At 41.8% G+C, this 21,939-nt stretch overlaps 1 protein-coding gene across 3 annotated transcripts in view; it reads right to left on the minus strand.

Moving 5' to 3' along the window:
* LOC133638304 (multiple C2 and transmembrane domain-containing protein 1-like) overlaps window positions 1–21,939 on the minus strand; it is a 40,413-nt gene that overhangs the window by 2,443 nt on the left and 16,031 nt on the right. Inside the window, exons 3-20 of one of the 3 annotated variants that reach the window (XM_062030773.1) lie at window positions 21,753–21,895; window positions 20,538–20,617; window positions 20,340–20,463; window positions 17,253–17,288; window positions 16,844–16,882; window positions 11,991–12,158; window positions 11,795–11,925; window positions 11,542–11,728; window positions 11,375–11,468; window positions 8,841–8,943; window positions 6,897–6,999; window positions 6,637–6,738; window positions 6,498–6,572; window positions 6,300–6,419; window positions 6,123–6,236; window positions 6,004–6,054; window positions 5,584–5,693; window positions 11–120 (exon numbers count right to left, since the gene is read on the minus strand). In XM_062030773.1, coding sequence (XP_061886757.1) covers window positions 11–120; window positions 5,584–5,693; window positions 6,004–6,054; window positions 6,123–6,236; window positions 6,300–6,419; window positions 6,498–6,572; window positions 6,637–6,738; window positions 6,897–6,999; window positions 8,841–8,943; window positions 11,375–11,468; window positions 11,542–11,728; window positions 11,795–11,925; window positions 11,991–12,158; window positions 16,844–16,882; window positions 17,253–17,288; window positions 20,340–20,463; window positions 20,538–20,617; window positions 21,753–21,895 — 1,890 coding nt within the window. Of the gene's footprint in view, window positions 1–10; window positions 140–5,583; window positions 5,694–6,003; window positions 6,055–6,122; window positions 6,237–6,299; window positions 6,420–6,497; window positions 6,573–6,636; window positions 6,739–6,896; window positions 7,000–8,840; window positions 8,944–11,374; window positions 11,469–11,541; window positions 11,729–11,794; window positions 11,926–11,990; window positions 12,159–16,843; window positions 16,883–17,252; window positions 17,289–20,339; window positions 20,464–20,537; window positions 20,618–21,752; window positions 21,896–21,939 lie in introns of all 3 variants that reach the window. The other 2 variants (XM_062030774.1, XM_062030772.1) reach the window with 2 other exon arrangements.

The following is a 21,939-nucleotide window of genomic DNA, read 5'->3' on the forward strand; positions in this document are numbered from 1 at the left end:
GTTAGCTCACCCCATGCTAGCACGACGTAGCGCAGCGGGACGAGGTAAAGCAACAGCGTCGCCAAACACAGGGCGGCGATGGCCAAGCAGCTCAGGAAAGGCACGGTCCAGTTTAGCACGCTGACAACACAACGAGTCACTGAAGACTTTTAGAACCTTCACAAACACTTCAGATGACAGAAAGCAGACACCAATTTGTTCTTTAAACGGAATAAAAGTAGAGGCTAAGGAAATGGCTTCTGTGGCGTCTGACCAGTCTTCCTCTCAGGGAATTAAAGTCACTGGTCAATCCCAAGTTCTTTCAGATGACATATATGCAGAGTAAGAAGGACCATCAAGACAGAATAGGAATATTATCAAGTTTTACTAAAGCGTTAGGAGACCAGTCCTACAGTCCGTTAATAGCGGCATCTAGAAGCGGTCTGAAAGTCAAACGGAAAGACTTTAGCTACTTTAGCTACGGAGCTAACGTGATAGCATCGGGCTTAACTGTATATAGAAACAAAATAAATAAACCCCTGACTGGAAGGATAGACAGAAAATCAACAATACTATTAAACCATGGACATGTAACTACACGGTTAATGCTTTCCAGCCTGGCGAAGCTTAACAATGCTGTTGCTAACGACGCCATTGAAGCTAACTTAGCAACGGGACCTCACAGAGCTATGCTAAAAACATTAGCTATCCACCTACGCCAGCCAGCCCTCATCTGCTCATCAACACCCGTGCTCACCTGCGTTCCAGCGATCGACGGCGCGACGAAGGACTTCACCCGATCTTCCGTGCGGTCGGCGGCTAGCGTCGGATAGCGCGTCTGCTATCCAAGTCAAAGTCCTCCTGGTTGTGTTGCTGCAGCCAGCCGCTAATACACCGATCCCACCTACAGCTTTCTTCTTTGCAGTCTCCATTGTTCATTAAACAAATTGCAAAAGATTCACCAACGCAGATGTCCAGAATACTGTGGAATTTAGCGATGAAAACCGAGCTTTTTGTATTGGATTCAATGGTGTCCGAATACTTCCGTTTCAACCATTAACGTCACGCGCATACGTCATCATACATAGACGTTTTCAAGCGGAAGTTTAGCGGGAAATTTAAAATGTCACTTTATAAGTTAACCCGGCCGTATTGGCATGTGTTGCAATGTTAAGATTTCATCATTGATATATAAACTATCAGACTGCGTGGTCGCTAGTAGTGGCTTTCAGTAGGCCTTTAGACATGACTATGAATGAAGAAAGAACTCTTAAAAATATATGCATTCTCCACACTTCCTATTTACATCCTGGTTATATCTTTATTGCTGTAAAGCTAGTCTGCTCTGACTGACAGCGCCCTCTGCTGGCAGGATGTCCAATGAGGACAACATGTCATTACAACTACCGTATTTTCCAGACTATAAGGTGCACTTAAAATCCTTTCATTTTCTCAAAAATCGCCTGATGTACGGAATAATTATGCTTTTGCTTACCGACCTCAAAGCTATTTTATTTGGTACGTGGTGTAATGATAAGTGTGACCAGTAGATGGCAGTCAAACATAAGAGATATGTGTAAGACTGCAATATGACTCAAGTAAACAACACCAACATTTTATATGTTCCTTTGAAAATATAGAACATTACACACGGCGCTCAAAAATGTATCAAAATGTTTTAGTAGGACTTTGGTAAGCTATGAAGCCACACCGCTTGATGGATTGTACTGTGCTTCAACATAGGAGTATTATTATGGTGTGTGTATAAGGTAAGACATATTATCTGGCGTTTTGTTTCGCAATATTATGCAAAAGAAAATTTTCTTCCCTTTTGGTACCTGCTGATCTGTATTTGGGATCTGCATAAGTACTGAAAAAGTGCGCACGTCCGCCTTTGTAGTCCGTGGCGACGCCGTAGTCGATAAGCTTCTTCTTTTTCTCTATCTTCTTGTTATGGGACATTCATCCTCCGCTGTTGCCATTTCTAATATAAAGTAGCGTATTTCCTTGAATAGCCGCAGGGGCGCTAATTAATTTAAAACCTCCTGTCACTCCGGCGTTTACCGGAAGCCTGCGGGATGGCCGTGCATGCGCTAATTATTTTAAAACCTCTTCTCAAAAGGAATGCGGTAAATTTAGGCGTGCGCTTTGAGTGTGATGTAAGCATACCATCATGAAAAGCACATTAAATTAAAAAAAACGTTACTATGGTCTTACCTGTACTTATAAATGGAGTCCATTTGCAGCTCCTTCTGACCAAAAGCATCGATAACTTGTTTATAGAAGTCTTCCTTATTTTCTTTCTTCAGTTTTAAAAGTCTCTCTGTCTCGATGGAGATATTCCTTTAATTATTACCTCCTGCTTCCATTGAAAGTCCAGTTTAGAAAACTGTTTTATTTTAGATACCGGTATGTAATCCTCCATGTTAAAAGTTCAGGCGAGAGGAAAAAAAAGAGACGATCTGTTGCTGCGTGTTGTCACTTCTTCTGCAGTACCGGAAGTCGCAAGAAGGATCACTAGCGCCCTCTACCACCAGGAGGCGGGAGTCATTTAATGACTCATACCGTATTTGACACACGCAGCTACGGTATATTAATAAAACATAGCTGCTTACTGTTCTTTTTAGCATACTGTACCGGTATTCAATAGCTTGGACCTTAAATCCTACTGAATAGCTCTTTATCTTTTTTCCTTTGTGCGATTGCAAACTACTGAAAGCAGCTTCCTCCATTTTGAAAATGAGGACAGGTAAAGCGTCACTCGTGACGTAACGAATTTGACCCGGCGGAAGTTCTAGCCATATGCTAAATATTTTGCGAAACGAGTTTGACCCGGCGAAAATTATAGACATGCGATAATAAAATTAATATTTTGCGAAACGAATTTGATCCAGCGTTAATAATGAACCGGCGATAAGGCCAAGCATGCGTTAATTATTTTGACAAACGAGTTTGACCCGGCAATAATTCTAGACGTGCGAATACTATATTCCCTGCGCCAATTCAAGGAAATACGGTAGTGTAAAGTTCTTACTTATATCTGTCAGTAGACTCGCCATGAAAACACTAAAACATACCGGTGTAGTGACTTTACATTATTCACCCAAGGAACTTTAGTTATTAGAGAGTTCCGGTCGGACGTTTTTTTTTTACGGGACACATTTCCGGCGGATGAGAAGATGCTGCTCCGTTATTGATTGAAGTAAAGTCTGAATGTCATTGAAACAGTTAGCTCCATCTTTTGACACTTCTTCAACTCCCGTCCTTGCACGCTACACCGCTACAACAAAGATGACGGGGAGAAGACGCTGTCGTAGTGGAGGCACGTAAATAAGACCGCCCACAAAACGGCGCATCCTGAAGCGACTGTCAGAAAGCGGCTTGAAGATGATGCGTAAAACATCATCTATGCAACATTTTGAGCAAAGAACCGCCATTACATGTTATGTAGACCAGTGGTCCCCAACCTTTTTGTAACTGCGGACCGGTCAACGCTTGAAAATTTGTCCCACGGACCGGTGGGGGGTGGGGGGGGCGTGTATTTAAAAAAAAAAAAAAAAACTTTTTTTTTTTACATAAATAAATACAATCATGTGTGCTTACAGACTGTATCCCTGCAGACTGTATTGATCTATATTGATATATAATGTATGTATTGTGTTTTTTATGTTGATTTCATTAAAAAAAAAAAAAAAAAAAAAAATTTTTTTTTTTTTTACATAAATAAATACAATCATGTGTGCTTACAGACTGTATCCCTGCAGACTGTATTGATCTATATTGATATATAATGTATATATTGTGTTTTTTATGTTGATTTCATTAAAAAAAAAAAAAAAAAAAAAAATTTTTTTTTTTTTTTTTTACATAAATAAATACAATCATGTGTGCTTACAGACTGTATCCCTGCAGACTGTATTGATCTATATTGATATATAATGTATGTATTGTGTTTTTTATGTTGATTTCATTAAAAAAAAAAAATTTTTTTTTTTTTTTTTTTACATAAATAAATACAATCATGTGTGCTTACAGACTGTATCCCTGCAGACTGTATTGATCTATATTGATATAGAATGTATATATTGTGTTTTTTATGTTGATTTCATTAAAAAAAAAAATTTTTTTTTTTTTTTTTTACATAAATAAATACAATCATGTGTGCTTACAGACTGTATCCCTGCAGACTGTATTGATCTATATTGATATAGAATGTATATATTGTGTTTTTTATGTTGATTTCATTAAAAAAAAAATAATAATAATTTTTTTTTTTTTTTTACATAAATAAATACAATCATGTGTGCTTACAGACTGTATCCCTGCAGACTGTATTGATCTATATTGATATATAATGTATGTATTGTGTTTTTTATGTTGATTTCATTAAAAAAAAAAAATTTTTTTTTTTTTTTTTACATAAATAAATACAATCATGTGTGCTAACAGACTGTATCCCTGCAGACTGTATTGATCTATATTGATATAGAATGTATATATTGTGTTTTTTATGTTGATTTCATTAAAAAAAAAAAAAAAAAAAATATATATATATTTTTTTTACATAAATACAATCATGTGTGCTTACAGACTGTATCCCTGCAGACTGTATTGATCTATATTGATATATAATGTATATATTGTGTTTTTTATGTTGATTTCATTAAAAAAAAAATAATAATAATATTTTTTTTTTTTTTACATAAATAAATACAATCATGTGTGCTTACAGACTGTATCCCTGCAGACTGTATTGATCTATATTGATATATAATGTATATATTGTGTTTTTTATGTTGATTTCATTTAAAAAAAAAAATTTTTTTTTTTTTTACATAAATAAATACAATCATGTGTGCTTACAGACTGTATCCCTGCAGACTGTATTGATCTATATCGATATATAATGTATATATTGTGTTTTTTATGTTGATTTCATTAAAAAAAAAATATATATATATATATATATTTTTTTTTTTACATAAATAAATACAATCATGTGTGCTTACAGACTGTATCCCTGCAGACTGTATTGATCTATATTGATATATAATGTATATATTGTGTTTTTTATGTTGATTTCATTAAAAAAAAAAAAATTTTTTTTTTTTTTTTTTACATAAATAAATACAATCATGTGTGCTTACAGACTGTATCCCTGCAGACTGTATTGATCTATATTGATATATAATGTATATATTGTGTTTTTTATGTTGATTTCATTAAAAAAAAAAAAATTTTTTTTTTTTTTTTACATAAATAAATACAATCATGTGTGCTTACAGACTGTATCCCTGCAGACTGTATTGATCTATATTGATATATAATGTATATATTGTGTTTTTTATGTTGATTTCATTAAAAAAAAAAAAAAAAAAAAATTCTTGTGCGGCCCGGTACCAATCGGTCCGCGGACCGGTACCGGGCCGTGGGGACCACTGATGTAGACCACAAGGAAGACATTTAGAAAAATTTAATAATAATATGACTCCTTTAATGCGCCCTATAATCCTTATATATGAAAAAAGATTGAAAATAGACCATTCATCGACAGTGCGCCTTATAACCCGATGCGCCCTATGCTCTGGAAAGTACGTTACTTACTTCTTGAGCCTCTCAGCGAAGGACGCCGCCTGGTCCAGCATGTTCTGTACGCTGATCAAGATGTCCTGGACGGCGTACAGTTTGTCCATGAAGCCTCGTGGCTCAGCATCCTGGCGGAAAGACAAGTGAAGTGAAGTGAAGTGAATTACATTTATATAGCGCTTTTTCTCAAGTGACTCAAAGCGCTTTACATAGTGAAACCCAATATCTAAGTTACATTCAAACCAGTGTGGGTGGCACTGGGAGCAGGTGGGTAAAGTGTCTTGCCCAAGGACACAACGGCAGTGACTAGGATGGCGGAAGCGGGGATCGAACCTGCAACCCTCAAGTTGCTGGCACGGCCGCTCTACCAACCGAGCTATACCGCCCCACAACACGCGTCATTCGCCGTCACGCCACGCCAACTCCCGACGCGGTCACCTTGTCGTCGACGTCGTCGTCGTCGTCCCACTCCGACATGGCGTCCACGGACTGCGGCGGCGAGGGAAGGTTAAAACCAGGAAGGTCTTCTGAAAGTTCTGTGCAGCGTGACGTCTCACCGTGTCCGTGGCGGCGTCTCGGCTCCCCGAGGAGAAGAAGCTCCAGACCAGCAGCAGCAGCAACGCCAGTGGCAGCATGAAGAGCTCAAAGTGCCACACCCCCACCACGAAAAGCTGAGGGGGCGGGGCCAATGTCAGGCACGTCATTGTGTGTGTGTGTGTGTGTGTGTGTGTTACCAGGAAGGAGATGACGCTCCTCTGCGATGACTCCCACTCAAAGCAGCTATTGACGTAAGCCCCCCAGCTGAGGACCACCATGATGCTCCTCCTTACACGCATGAAGTTCTGACGCAGCATCTGACACAACAACAGGACGCTTTTTTTTCCAGTTGGCCCCGCCCCTTTTGCGGCGGCCGAGTAAAGACATGAACGCACATTTACGGAGACTTTGGGCTCTTCTTTGATGAACTTCTGCTCGGCGGGGGTCACCGTCCTCAACGCCGCCTTGACCTGGCGACAAACAGGAGGTCACGTGACTCGGCGAGGACCAGGTGATGTTGGGGGTGGAACTGACCGTGTTGTAGACGATGTCGATTTCCAGGAAGACCAGTCCTTTTGTGGGAACCTTCAGCTCTTTGTCCTTCAAGGCGTACGGCTTCTGCTGGCCGTTGTTGACCTGCCACACACACGCACGCACGCACGCACGCACGCACGCACGCACGCACGCACGCACGCACGCACGCACGCACGCACACACACACACACACACACACACACACACACACACCGTCATGCTGACAGCTGATGCACCGTCACAGACACGAGCAGACTCACGTGTAACAAAGGTATGGCCACTTTCCCCAGGAAGTCTGCACTCCGGTCTCTGTCCTCATCCAACACTGTGACTTCCAGCACAGAGTGAATGTCCTTCACGTTACTAACACACACACACACACACACACACAAACACACACACACACGTGCATGCACACACACACACACACACACACACACACACACACACACACACACACTCACACACTTCAGTATATGTTCATATACATCAGAGCGTGTATGGAGGACACTCACATGCGCAGACACACACCCACACACATGCACACATATGCACATGCACACACACACACACACACACACGCACACACACACACACTCACACACGTACACACTCTCACAAACGCACGCGCCCTCACACACACATGCACACACACACTTGCACACATACACACACTTGCACACATACACACACTCGCACACATACACACACGCACACACGCACACACACACACACACACACACACGCATTAATACGCACACACACACTCACACGCACACACACACATGCACACATACGCAAACACACACACACGCACACGCACACACACACACTCACACACGTACACACTCTCACACGCACACAACGCACGCGCCCTCACACACACATGCACACACACACTCGCACACATACACACACTCGCACACATACACACACTCGCACACATACACACTCGCATACATACACACACGCACACACACAGACACACACACACACACGCATTAATACGCACACACACACTCACACACACATGCACACATACGCAAACACACACACACACGCACACACACTCACATGCACACATACGCACACACACTCACACGTACACACACACAAACGCACACGCACTCACACACATACACACACTCGCACACTTACACACACACACACACTCACACACGTACACACTCTCACACGCACACAACGCACGCGCCCTCACACACACATGCACACACACACTCGCACACATACACACACTCGCACACATACACACTCGCATACATACACACACGCACACACACAGACACACACACACACACACACACACGCATTAATACGCACACACACACTCACACACACATGCACACATACGCAAACACACACACGCAAACACACACACACACACACGCACACACACTCACATGCACACATATGCACACACACTCACACGTACACACACACAAACGCACACGCACTCACACACACACTCGCACACTTACACACACACACACACACACACACGCATTAATACGCACACACACACACACTCACACACACGCACACACACACATGCACACAAACGTAAACACACACCCACGCACATATACGCCCTCACACACTCACACACACACACAAACACACATGCACTCACACACATTCGCACACATATGCACACGCGCACACACACTCACATGCACACATACGCACACACACTCACACGCACACGTACACACACACAAACTCACACGCACTCACACACACATGCACACACACGCTAGCACACTTACACACACACACACGCATTAATACGCACACACACACACACTCACATGCACACTTACGCACATACACACACGCACACATACGTACGCACACACTCACACGCACACACACACATGCACACATACGCACGCACACACTCACACGCACACATACGCACGCACACACTCACACGCACACGCACACACACCCTCACGCACCCGGGCACACACACACACGCACACATACGCACGCACACGCACACACACCCTCACGCACCCGGGCACACACACGCACACGCACACATACGCGCACACACGCACGCACACACACACGCACACACACACTCACACGCACACACACACACGCACACACACACACGCACACACACGCGCACACACACACGCACACACATATATGCCAGAGCGTGTATGGAGGAGCCTCACAAGGTGAAGACTTTGTTCCACTCTGGGTTGAGGTTCTTGTAGACGGTGTGTGTCTGCAGCCGGTCGTTGTTCAGTTCCAGGACACAGAAGGGGTCGCTCTTCCCTGGCGTCGAACATTTGTGAGACATAAGCGAGGTCAACACTGGCGTTGAACATTTGTGAGACATAAGCGAGGTCAACACTGGCGTCGAACATTTGTGAGACATAAGCGAGGTCAACACTGGCGTCGAACATTTGTGAGACATAAGCGAGGTCAACACTGGCGTCGAACATTTGTGAGACATCAGCGAGGTCAACACTGGCGTCGAACATTTGTGAGACATCAGCGAGGTCAACACTGGCGTCGAACATTTGTGAGACATCAGCGAGGTCAACACTGGCGTCGAACATTTGTGAGACATCAGCGAGGTCAACACTGGCGTCGAACATTTGTGAGACATAAGCGAGGTCAACACTGGCGTCGAACATTTGTGAGACATCAGCGAGGTCAACACTGGCGTCGAACATTTGTGAGACATCAGCGAGGTCAACACTGGCGTCGAACATTTGTGAGACATCAGCGAGGTCAACACTGGCGTCGAACATTTGTGAGACATAAGCGAGGTCAACACTGGCGTCGAACATTTGTGAGACATCAGCGAGGTCAACACTGGCGTCGAACATTTGTGAGACATCAGCGAGGTCAACACTGGCGTCGAACATTTGTGAGACATAAGCGAGGTCAACACTGGCATCGAACATTTGTGAGACATAAGCGAGGTCAACACTGGCGTCGAACATTTGTGAGACATCAGCGAGGCCAACATTGGCGTCGAACATTTGTGAGACATCAGCGAGGTCAACACTGGCGTCGAACATTTGTGAGACATAAGCGAGGTCAACACTGGCGTCGAACATTTGTGAGACATAAGCGAGGTCAACACTGGCGTCGAACATTTGTGAGACATCAGCGAGGTCAACACTGGCGTCGAACATTTGTGAGACATCAGCGAGGTCAACACTGGCGTCGAACATTTGTGAGACATAAGCGAGGTCAACACTGGCGTCGAACATTTGTGAGACATAAGCGAGGTCAACACTGGCGTCGAACATTTGTGAGACATAAGCGAGGTCAACACTGGCGTCGAACATTTGTGAGACATAAGCGAGGTCAACACTGGCGTCGAACATTTGTGAGACATAAGCGAGGTCAACACTGGCGTCGAACATTTGTGAGACATCAGCGAGGTCAACACTGGCGTCGAACATTTGTGAGACATAAGCGAGGTCAACACTGGCGTCGAACATTTGCGAGACATCAGCGAGGTCAACACTGGCGTCGAACATTTGCGAGACATAAGCGAGGTCAACACTGGCGTCGAACATTTGCGAGACATAAGCGAGGTCAACACTGGCGTCGAACATTTGTGAGACATAAGCGAGGTCAACACTGGCGTCGAACATTTGTGAGAACATAAGCGAGGTCAACAATGGCGTCGAACATTTGTGAGACATAAGCGAGGTCAACACTGGCGTCGAACATTTGTGAGACATAAGCGAGGTCAACACTGCCGTCGAACATTTGTGAGACATAAGCGAGGTCAACACTGCCGTTGAACATTTGTGAGACATAAGCGAGGTCAACACTGGCGTTAAACATTTGTGAGACATCAGCGAGGTCAACACTGGCGTTGAACATTTGTGAGATATAAGCGAGGTCAACACTGGCGTCGAACATTTGTGAGACATAAGCGAGGTCAACACTGGCATTAAACATTTGTGAGACATAAGCGAGGTCAACACTGGCGTTGAACATTTGTGAGACATAAGCGAGGTCAACACTGGCGTCGAACATTTGTGAGACATAAGCGAGGTCAACACTGGCATTGAACATTTGTGAGACATAAGCTAGGTCAACACTGGCGTTAAACATTTGTGAGACATCAGCGAGGTCAACACTGGCGTTGAACATTTGTGAGATATAAGCAAGGTCAACACTGGCGTCGAACATTTGTGAGACATAAGCGAGGTCAACACTGGCATTAAACATTTGTGAGACATAAGCGAGGTCAACACTGGCGTTGAACATTTGTGAGACATAAGCGAGGTCAACACTGGCGTTGAACATTTGTGAGACATAAGCGAGGTCAACACTGGCGTTGAACATTTGTGAGACATAAGCGAGGTCAACACTGGCGTTGAACATTTGTGAGACATAAGCGAGGTCAACACTGGCGTTGAACATTTGTGAGACATAAGCGAGGTCAACACTGGCGTCGAACATTTGTGAGACATAAGCGAGGTCAACACTGGCGTCGAACATTTGTGAGACATAAGCGAGGTCAACACTGGCATCGAACATTTGTGAGACATAAGCGAGGTCAACACTGGCGTCGAACATTTGTGAGACATAAGCGAGGTCAACACTGGCGTTGAACATTTGTGAGACATGAGCGAGGTCAACACTGGCGTCGAACATTTGTGAGACATCAGCGAGGTCAACACTGGCGTCGAACATTTGTGAGACATAAGCGGGGGATGGTGTCTCTAGTTACCGGTCATGTCTGCGGCCATGAGGTCTTCCGCTCGCAGCACCTTGACCTGCACGATGCCCACGTCCTTCATGTTGGAGAAGGACTTCAGCGCCCCCTGCAGGGTGGGGAGAAGGACGGTTAGCACTTTGACTGCGAGCCTCCTTCCTGACCACGCCGCCGCCGCTCACGTATCGCCGGAGGATCTCGGCGCGCTCCTGCGGGTCGTCCAGTGGCGTGATGGACAGGTCGGCGATGGAGATGTGCGTGGAGGCGGTCAGCGTGACCAGCAGCACCAGGTGGCCCCGGGTCTCCTCCAGGGGCAGATCCAGGAGGTGAGTTTGTTCTTTGTCCAGCGAGGACAGGTCCAGCTGGCATCTACAAACACTTTTATGAGCTGGAGTGACTTGAAGGTCCAATCAGGACCACAGAAGTTGGACTCACCGCCCGATGAAGTCGTCCCTGCGTGCGGTGTCATAGTCCCACACGCTGACCTCCAGCACGCCGCCGGTCTCCTCGAACACATGGAGATCAAACTGCTCCCGCCACTGTGGACTCAGCGTCTTCGGCACCGTCTGCACCACCGGAACCACACCACAGCGTACAGAAACTTGTGACATCATCGACGGGTGTGACCCACCTTGCTGCGGTACTTCTGCTGCCCCAGGCGGAACTTCACGAACGGGTCGCTCAGTCCGTTTGGGTCCATGGGCACCAGGTCCCGCCCCTCGATGAGAGCAATGCTGACGATACCTCGCCACAGCTGAGACTTCCGGTGGAGCTCAGAGAGACGCAACGACTGCTGGTGCTGGCACACACACACACACACACACACACACACGCACGCACGCACACACACACACACACACACACACACACACACACACACACACACACACACACACACACGCACACACACACACATGCAATCACACACACACATGATTCATGCTAGCAATGCATTGATGCATGCATGGGATAAAAACATATTAACCAACGGATGAATTAGGTGATACGATACGATATTAATATTGGTCCGATATAACAAGTATCAGATGATATCTGTCATGTCTTTTGATCATGTTTTGTTTGGCTATGTTCTGTTTGGTTTTTGGACTCTTTTAGTTTCTGTTTACGCTCCATTGTCTTTGTCACCATAGCAACTAGGGATGTCCGATAATATCGGCCTGCCGATATTATCGGCCGATAAATGCGTTAAAATGTAATAGCGGAAATTATCGGTATCGGTTTTTTTATTATCTGTATCGGTTTTTTTTTGTTTGTTTTTATTAAATCAACATAAAAAAACACAAGATACACTTACAATTAGTGCACCAACCCAAAAAACCTCCCTCCCCCCATTTCTTTCTGTTATCAATATTCTGGTTCCTACATTATATATCAATATATATCAATACAGTCTGCAAGGGATACAGTCCGTAAGCACACATGATTGTGTGTGCTGCTGCTCCACTAATAGTACTAACCTTTAACAGTTAATTTTACTAATTTTCATTCATTACTAGTTTCTATGTAACTGTTTTTATATTGTTTTACTTTCTTTTTTATTCAAGAAAATGTTTTTAATTTAGTTATCTTATTTTATTGTTTTTTTTAAAAAGTACCTTATCGTCACCATACATGGTTGTCCAAATTAGGCATAATAATGTGTTAATTCCACGACTGCATATATCGGTTAATATCGGTATCGGTTGATATCGGTATCGGTAATTAAAGAGTTGGACAATATCGGAATATCGGATATCGGCAAAAAGACATTATCGGACATCCCTAATAGCAACCCATTAGTTTCACCTGATTCATTTGGACTCACGCACCTGTTGCCAATCATGTCACTATTATTTAAGCCTGTCATTTTTTTTACTGTTGGTCGGCCTGGCGACATTACCCTTACTACCTTTGTTACCTGATGATACCTGATGATACCTCTGATATCCATGCCATAGTTCCATGCTTTCCAAGTAAGTTTTTGTTTATTCATGTAACAGTTTTTGTTTCATGCCCATAGTCTGCCTAAGTGCTAGTTTTTGTTTTCTTAGTCAAGTTTGTGCCTCCGCCTTGTGCGCGCCTTTTGTTTGTTCCTTTTTTGAGTAAATAATTCAACATGTATTTACCTTCACGCATTGTCCAGTCAAGTCGTTTTTGCACCCAGGGAAAGCAATCCTCGCAGTAATTTGCGAAATAGTCCACGTCCTGACAGTATCCTGCTCGCTACTAAAGTAAAATCTGTGATACAAGCAGCCCTGCGGCGTGTTTAATCGTGTACAGCCTAGTGATGTGTGCATTGATACCAAAAATATTGATACAGACGATACCAAATCATTATGCTCTAATATCAATGGTCAAATCAAAATATCGATACTATTATTTGAGATCATGTATATCACAGGCATGTGATTTTAACTTAGTGAAAAAGCTGGGGGTCTGGGGGCCGTAGGTGCCCTGGTGGGGGGACAAGCTCCTAGTTTTTCAGCCATCGAACATGCAAAAGTTAGCAAAAAAAGCACCGTTAAAGATGTTTTAGTGTTTAAAGAAATGAAAAATGATCAACAGAGTTGACATAAATACATTCATCCAAATGAATCACTATGTGTGTTTCAGTCACTATATTATTGAGTCACTACAGTAATTATGTTCACATCCACAGGAACCACATGGGTTAGCCTACTCTATACAGTATTTACAACCTTACTAGTGTTCACTTCACAGATGGTCCATCGAGTTATTGACATTATGTACACATTACTTTGTGTGTTTCAGTCACTATGTTATTGAGTCACTACAGTAATTGTGTTCACATCCACAGGAACCACATGGGTTAGCCTACTCTATACAGTATTTACAACCTTACTAGTGTTCACTTCACAGCCACAGATGGTTCATCTAGTTATTGACATTATTTACGCATTACTTTGCTTCATTCACACATTACTTTGGCATTTTTTGCTTTAATGGCTCTGACAGGAACTTTCCTGGCAAAAATGAGCAAAAAAAAGCACCATTTAAAGATGTTTTAGTGTTTAAATTGACAAATGATCAACAGAGTTGACATGAATACGTTCCTCATTCATCCAAATTAATTTATGTTTCAGTCACTATGTTATTTAGTCACTACAGTAATTGTGTTCACATCCACAGGAACCACATGGGTTAGCCTACTCTATACAGTATTTACAACCTCACTTCACAGCCACACACTGCAAAATGTCAGAGTTCAAAAACAAGAAGAAAAAAAAAAAAGAGGGGTATTTTACGTGAACTAACGAAAATTACCTGCCAATAGAACAAGAAAATTTGGCTTGTCAAGACTTTCCAAAACAAGTAAAATTAGCTAACCTCAATGAACCCAAAAAATACCTTAAAATAAGTATATTCTCACTAATAAGTGCACTTTTCTTGGTAGAAAAAAAAATATGAGACCTTTTTTCTCAAAATGTTGAAAAATATTCTTAAATGAAGTAAATGCTAGTGCCATTATCTTGACATAATGATATGCCCTCAGCATTACATTTCTTGAAACCAGCAAACTAACGCCAAAAACTAGTTTATTTTTCTTAATGGAAAGGCAACAAGGTAACCGCTTGTTACTCTCGGGGTCTCCTAGCCGCTCAGGCAAATAATATGGTCTAAAGATGCATTTTCCCATCGATAACATGACATAATCGCGCCAAGTGTGTGCTCTTTCAGTCAATTAGTGCGCGAGGAATAAATAAATAAATATATATATATATATATATATATATATATATATATATATATATATATATATATATATATATATATATATATATATATATATATATATATATATATATATATATATATATATATATATATATATGTGTATATATATATATATATATATATATATATATATATATATATATATATATATATATATATATATATATATATATATATATATATATATATATATATATATATATATATATATATATATATATATATATATATATATATGTATGTGTGGGGAAAAATAACAAGACTATTTCATCTCTACAGGCCTGTTTCATGAGGGTTTCCTCAGTCATCAGGAGATTTTATATATATATATATATATATATATATATATATATATATATATATATATATATATATATATATATATATATATATATATATGTCTTAATTAGATTATTATATATATATATATATATATATATATATATATATATATATATATATATATATATATATATATATATATATATATATATATATATATGTCTTAATTAGATTATTCCAAAAAATAAAAAATAAATAAAATAAAATAAAATTAAAAATAGTGCTCGATACCGTGGTAGAGCGTAATATGTATGTGTGGGGAAAAAATCACAAGACTATTTCATCTCTACAGGCCTGTTTCATGAGGGTTTCCTCAGTCATCAGGAGAAAATCTCCTGATGACTGAGGAAACCCTCATGAAACAGGCCTGTAGAGATGAAATAGTCTTGTTATTTTTCCCCACACATACATATATATATATATATATATATATATATATATATATATATATATATATATATATATATGTGGTAGAAAAATAAATAAAAAGATGGATGGTATGATAAGTGCTCAAAGCTGTAATATTGGAGTGGTATCAGTAGGACACTACTAGTTATTAGTAGGGATGTCCGATAATGGCTTTTTGCCGATATCCGATATTCCGATATTGTCCAACTCTTTAATTACCGATACCGATATCAACCGATATATGCAGTCGTGGAATTAACACATTATTATGCCTAATTTGGACAACCATGTATGGTGAAGATAAGGTACTTTTTAAAAAAAAAAATAATAATGATATAACTAAATTTAAAAACATTTTCTTGAAAAAAAAAAGAAAGTAAAACAATATAAAAACAGTTACATAGAAACTAGTAATTAATGAAAATGAGTAAAATTAACTGTTAAAGGTTAGTACTATTAGTGGAGCAGCAGCACGCACAATCATGTGTGCTTACGGACTGTATCCCTTGCAGACTGTATTGATATATATTGATATATTGTTAATATTAATAACTGTATCCCTGCAGACTGTATTGATATATATTGATATATAATGTAGGAACCAGAATATTGATAACAGAAAGAAATGGGGGGAGGGGGGTTTTTTGGGTTGGTGCACTAATTGTAAGTGTATCTTGTGTTTTTTATGTTGATTTAATAATTTTAAAAAAATAATAATAATTTAAAAAAAGATACAGATAATAAAAAAACCGATACCGATAATTTCCGATATTACATTTTAACGCATTTATCGTCCGATAATATCGGCCTGACCTAGTTATTAGTCATTAAAACATGTACAATTATGAGTGAGGAACTTTAAGATGGAACAAATGCTGTGAGAACATTTGGATCAAAATCTGAAGAGATGATAATAATACAAATAAAAAATGAGGATGATGATGATGATGATGAAGGGTGAGGAACTTGTGGACAAACCTTGGTGGATCTCTTCCAGGACCTCCTGAGCAGCATGGTCTGAACAAATGTCAACATCAGTTATTTACGGACCACTAGAGGGCGACACTCCTAGCCCAGACCTCATCAAAGCTATAGCAACTTTATGCAAATGAGCTTTCTTTGGCTGCGACCAATCAGAAGAGATTGTTGGACTCTGGATGGAAAGGTTGAGGAACTTTTAGGAAAAGGTTTGATGAGTTTGGGCTGAGGGACTCACAGACCACCAGGGGGTGCTAATAGGCAGACAACTAGATGTACGATATAATAATTACTAAAATGAACTAAAGTAGTACTAGAAGCATAGCATGGTTAGCCTGTGTGCTAATGCTAAACAGGAAGTGGTTAGCCTGTGTGCTAAAGCTAAACAGGAAGTCAGCACTGAACTCACTTTGTAAACAAAAGGTCTGAAACGACCGGTGTCACACTGTGGACAGCAAAGACTCATTAGTGTGTGTGTGTGTGCACGTGTGATGATGTCATCAACAATCATTAGTGTGTGTGCGCAAGTGTGATGATGTCATCAACAATCATTAGTGTGTGTGCGCAAGTGTGATGATGTCATCAACAATCATTAGTGTGTGTGCGCAAGTGTGATGATGTCATCAACAATCATTAGTGTGTGTGTGTGCACGTGTGATGATGTCATCAACAATCATTAGTGTGTGTGCGCAAGTGTGATGATGTCATCAACAATCATTAGTGTGTGCGTGTGCACGTGTGATGATGTCATCAACAATCATTAGTGTGTGTGCGCAAGTGTGATGATGTCATCAACAATCAGTGTGTGCGTGTGCACGTGTGATGATGTCATCAACAATCATTAGTGTGTGTGTGTGCACGTGTGATGATGTCATCAACAATTATTAGTGTGTGTGCGCAAGTGTGATGATCTCATCAACAATCATTAGTGAGTGTGTGTGCACGTGTGATGATGTCATCAACAATCATTAGTGTGTGTGTGCGCGCACGTGTGATGATGTCATCAACAATCATTAGTGAGTGTGTGTGCACGTGTGATGATGTCATCAACAATCATTAGTGTGTGAGTGTGCACGTGTGATGATGTCATCAACAATCATTAGTGTGTGTGCGCAAGTGTGATGATGTCATCAACAATCATTAGTGAGTGTGTGTGCACGTGTGATGATGTCATCAACAATAATTCGTGTGTGTGTGCAAGTGTGATGATGTCATCAACAATCATTAGTGTGTGTGCGCAAGTGTGATGATGTCATCAACAATCATTAGTGTGTGTGCACGTGTGATGATGTCATCAACAATCATTAGTGTGTGAGTGTGTGTGCATGTGCGATGATGTCATCAACAATCATTAGTGTGTGTGCGCAAGTGTGATGATGTCATCAACAATCATTAGTGTGTGTGCGCAACTGTGATGATGTCATCAACAATCATTAGTGTGTGTGCGCAGGTGTGATGATGTCATCAACAATCATTAGTGAGTGTGTGTGCACGTGTGATGATGTCATCAACAATCATTAGTGTGTGAGTGTGTGTGCACGTGTGATGATGTCATCAACAATCATTAGTGTGTGCGCAAGTGTGATGATGTCATCAACAATCATTAGTGTGTGTGTGTGCACGTGTGATGATGTCATCAACAATCATTAGTGTGTGTGTGCGCACGTGTGATGATGTCATTAACAATCATTAGTGTGTGTGCGCAAGTGTGATGATGTCATCAACAATCATTAGTGTGTGTGCACAAGTGTGATGATGTCATCAACAATCATTAGTGTGTGTGTGCACGTGTGATGATGTCATCAACAATCATTAGTGTGTGTGTGTGTGCACGTGTGATGATGTCATCAACAATCATTAGTGTGTGTGTGTGCACATGTGATGATGTCATCAACAATCATTAGTGTGTGTGTGCACGTGTGAGGATGTCATCAACAATCATTAGTGTGTGTGTGTGTGCACGTGTGATGATGTCATCAACAATCATTAGTGTGTGCATGTGTGCACGTGTGATGATGTCATCAACAATCAGTGTGTGTGTGTGCACGTGTGATGATGTCATCAACAATCAGTGTGTGTGTGCACGTGTGATGATGTCATCAACAATCAGTGTGTGTGTGTGTGTGCACTTGTGATGATGTCATCAACAATCATTAGTGTGTGTGTGTGTGTGTGTGTGTGTGTGTGTGCACGTGTGATGATGTCATCAACAATCATTAGTGTGTGTGCGCAAGTGTGATGATGTAATCAACAATCATTAGTGTGTGTGTGTGCACATGTGATGATGTCATCAACAATCATTAGTGTGTGTGTGCACGTGTGATGATGTCATCAACAATCATTAGTGTGTGTGTGTGCACGTGTGATGATGTCATCAACAATCATTAGTGTGTGCATGTGTGCACGTGTGATGATGTCATCAACAATCAGTGTGTGTGTGTGCACGTGTGATGATGTCATCAACAATCAGTGTGTGTGTGCACGTGTGATGATGTCATCAACAATCAGTGTGTGTGTGTGCACTTGTGATGATGTCATCAACAATCATTAGTGTGTGTGTGTGTGTGTGTGTGCACGTGTGATGATGTCATCAACAATCATTAGTGTGTGTGCGCAAGTGTGATGATGTAATCAACAATCATTAGTGTGTGTGTGCACGTGTGATGATGTCATCAACAATCATTAGTGTGTGTGTGTGCACGTGTGATGATGTCATCAACAATCATTAGTGTGTGTGTGTGTGCACGTGTGATGATGTCATCAACAATCATTAGTGTGTGTGTGCACGTGTGATGATGTCATCAACAATCATTAGTGTGTGCGCAAGTGTGATGATGTCATCAACAATCATTAGTGTGTGTGTGTGCACGTGTGATGATGTCATCAACAATCATTAGTGTGTGTGTGTGTGCACGTGTGATGATGTCATCAACAATCATTAGTGTGTGTGTGCACGTGTGATGATGTCATCAACAATCATTAGTGTGTGCGCAAGTGTGATGATGTAATCAACAATCATTAGTGTGTGTGTGCACGTGTGATGATGTCATCAACAATCATTAGTGTGTGTGTGTGTGTGTGTGTGTGCACGTGTGATGATGTCATCAACAATCATTAGTGTGTGTGTGTGTGTGCACGTGTGATGATGTCATCAACAATCATTAGTGTGTGTGTGCACGTGTGATGATGTCATCAACAATCATTAGTGTGTGCGCAAGTGTGATGATGTAATCAACAATCATTAGTGTGTGTGTGCACGTGTGATGATGTCATCAACAATCATTAGTGTGTGTGTGCGCACGTGTGATGATGTCATCAACAATCATTAGTGTGTGTGTGCATGTGTGATGATGTCATCAACAATCATTAGTGTGTGTGTGCACGTGTGATGATGTCATCAACAATCATTAGTGTGTGTGTGTGTGCACGTGTGATGATGTCATCAACAATCATTAGTGTGTGTGTGCACGTGTGATGATGTCATCAGCAAGCGTACCATGGAGTCTCGCCGCTCCTCCACTGGACTGTCTTTAGGTGTCAGCATGACGGCCAGCTCCAGCGTGCCCAGGTACTCGTCCGGGTGCAGCGGATCCTTCAGGACCACCGTCAGAGGTATGGTCCTGGTCCAAAAAAAGACAAGGCTGAAATCGTGTCCTGGCGCTTTAAAAGAACCTGCAGAGACCACATGCCGTACCTCTGCAGCTCCAGAGAGTCCAGTTGGACTTGAGCCGAACCCATGAAGTCGTCCTGCAGTCCAAAGTCATAGTCGAAGACCTGCACCGGAACCAAAACCTTAGAAGACCTGTTTGCAGTCACAATCCACATCAAACTGGACCTAAAGGTACCTTGTTATTGTGCAATACCAAGATATTCAAACGGTATCATGTCTTTTTTAGCTATCTGGCAACTCGCGTGCTAATCACTATCTGGCATCCATCCATCCATTTTCTACCGCTTGTCCCTTTTGGGGTCGCGGGGGGTGCTGGCATCTCGTGTGCTAATCACTATATGGCATCTCGTGTGCAAATTGCGAGCTGCAACTATAGTGCTAATCACTAGCTCACAACTAGAGCACTAATCGTTTGCTGGTAACTGGTGCACTAATCACTACTAAGCAACCAGAGAGCTAACTGCAAGCTAGCACATAGAGTCCTAATCGCTAGGTGGCAACTAGAGCGCTATTTACTAGCTGACGACTGAAGCACTAATTGCTATTTGGTAACTATAGTGCTAATCGCTAGCTCACAACTACAGCACTAATCGCAATCTGGCAACTGGTGCACTAATCACTAGCTAGCAACTAGAGAGCTAACCGCAAACTAGCAAATATAGTCCTAATCACTAGATGGCAACTAGAGTGCTATTCGCTAGCTGACGACTGAAGCACTAATTGCTATTTGGTAACTATAGTGCTAATCGCTAGCTCACAACTACAGCACTAATCGCAATCTGGCAACTGGTGCACTAATCACTAGCTAGCAACTACAGAGCTAACTACAAACTAGCAAATAGAGTCCTAATCCCTAGCTGGCAACTAGAGTGCTATTCGCTAGCTGACGACTAAAGCACTAATTGCTAGCTGGTAACTATAGTGCTAATCTCTAGCTCACAACTACAGCACTAATCGCAAGCTGCCAACTGGTGCACTAATCGCTAGCTCGCAACAAACACGCTATTCGCAAGCTGACAACTAGAGGGCCAATCGCTAGTTGGCAACTAGAGCTCTATTAGCTAGCTGACAACTATAATGCTAATCGCTAGCGGGCAGCTACAGGGCCAATGGCTAACTATGTTAAATGCTAACATGACTACATTAATAGAGTAGTAACTATTTAAGGACCCTGCAGGTGAAGACCTCAGCTCTCATGATTTTTCTTCTGGTTACAATTGAAGTTGCAGGTGTGCCCACCTTGACGTAGAGGGGCTCACTCAGGTCGTCCACCAGCACCGTGGTCTTCTCCTCCCACACCGGGTTCAGGTTCTTGTGGACGGTCTTGCTGCGGAACACCTCCTTGCCCGCCATCTTCAACTTGACGTACGGGTCGCTGCTGCCTGCAAGTAGAACTTTCTAGAACCCTCCAAGACCACAACAGAAC

This window comes from Entelurus aequoreus, linkage group LG21 (assembly GCF_033978785.1).
Source record: "Entelurus aequoreus isolate RoL-2023_Sb linkage group LG21, RoL_Eaeq_v1.1, whole genome shotgun sequence".
Classification (NCBI taxonomy): domain Eukaryota; kingdom Metazoa; phylum Chordata; class Actinopteri; order Syngnathiformes; family Syngnathidae; genus Entelurus; species Entelurus aequoreus.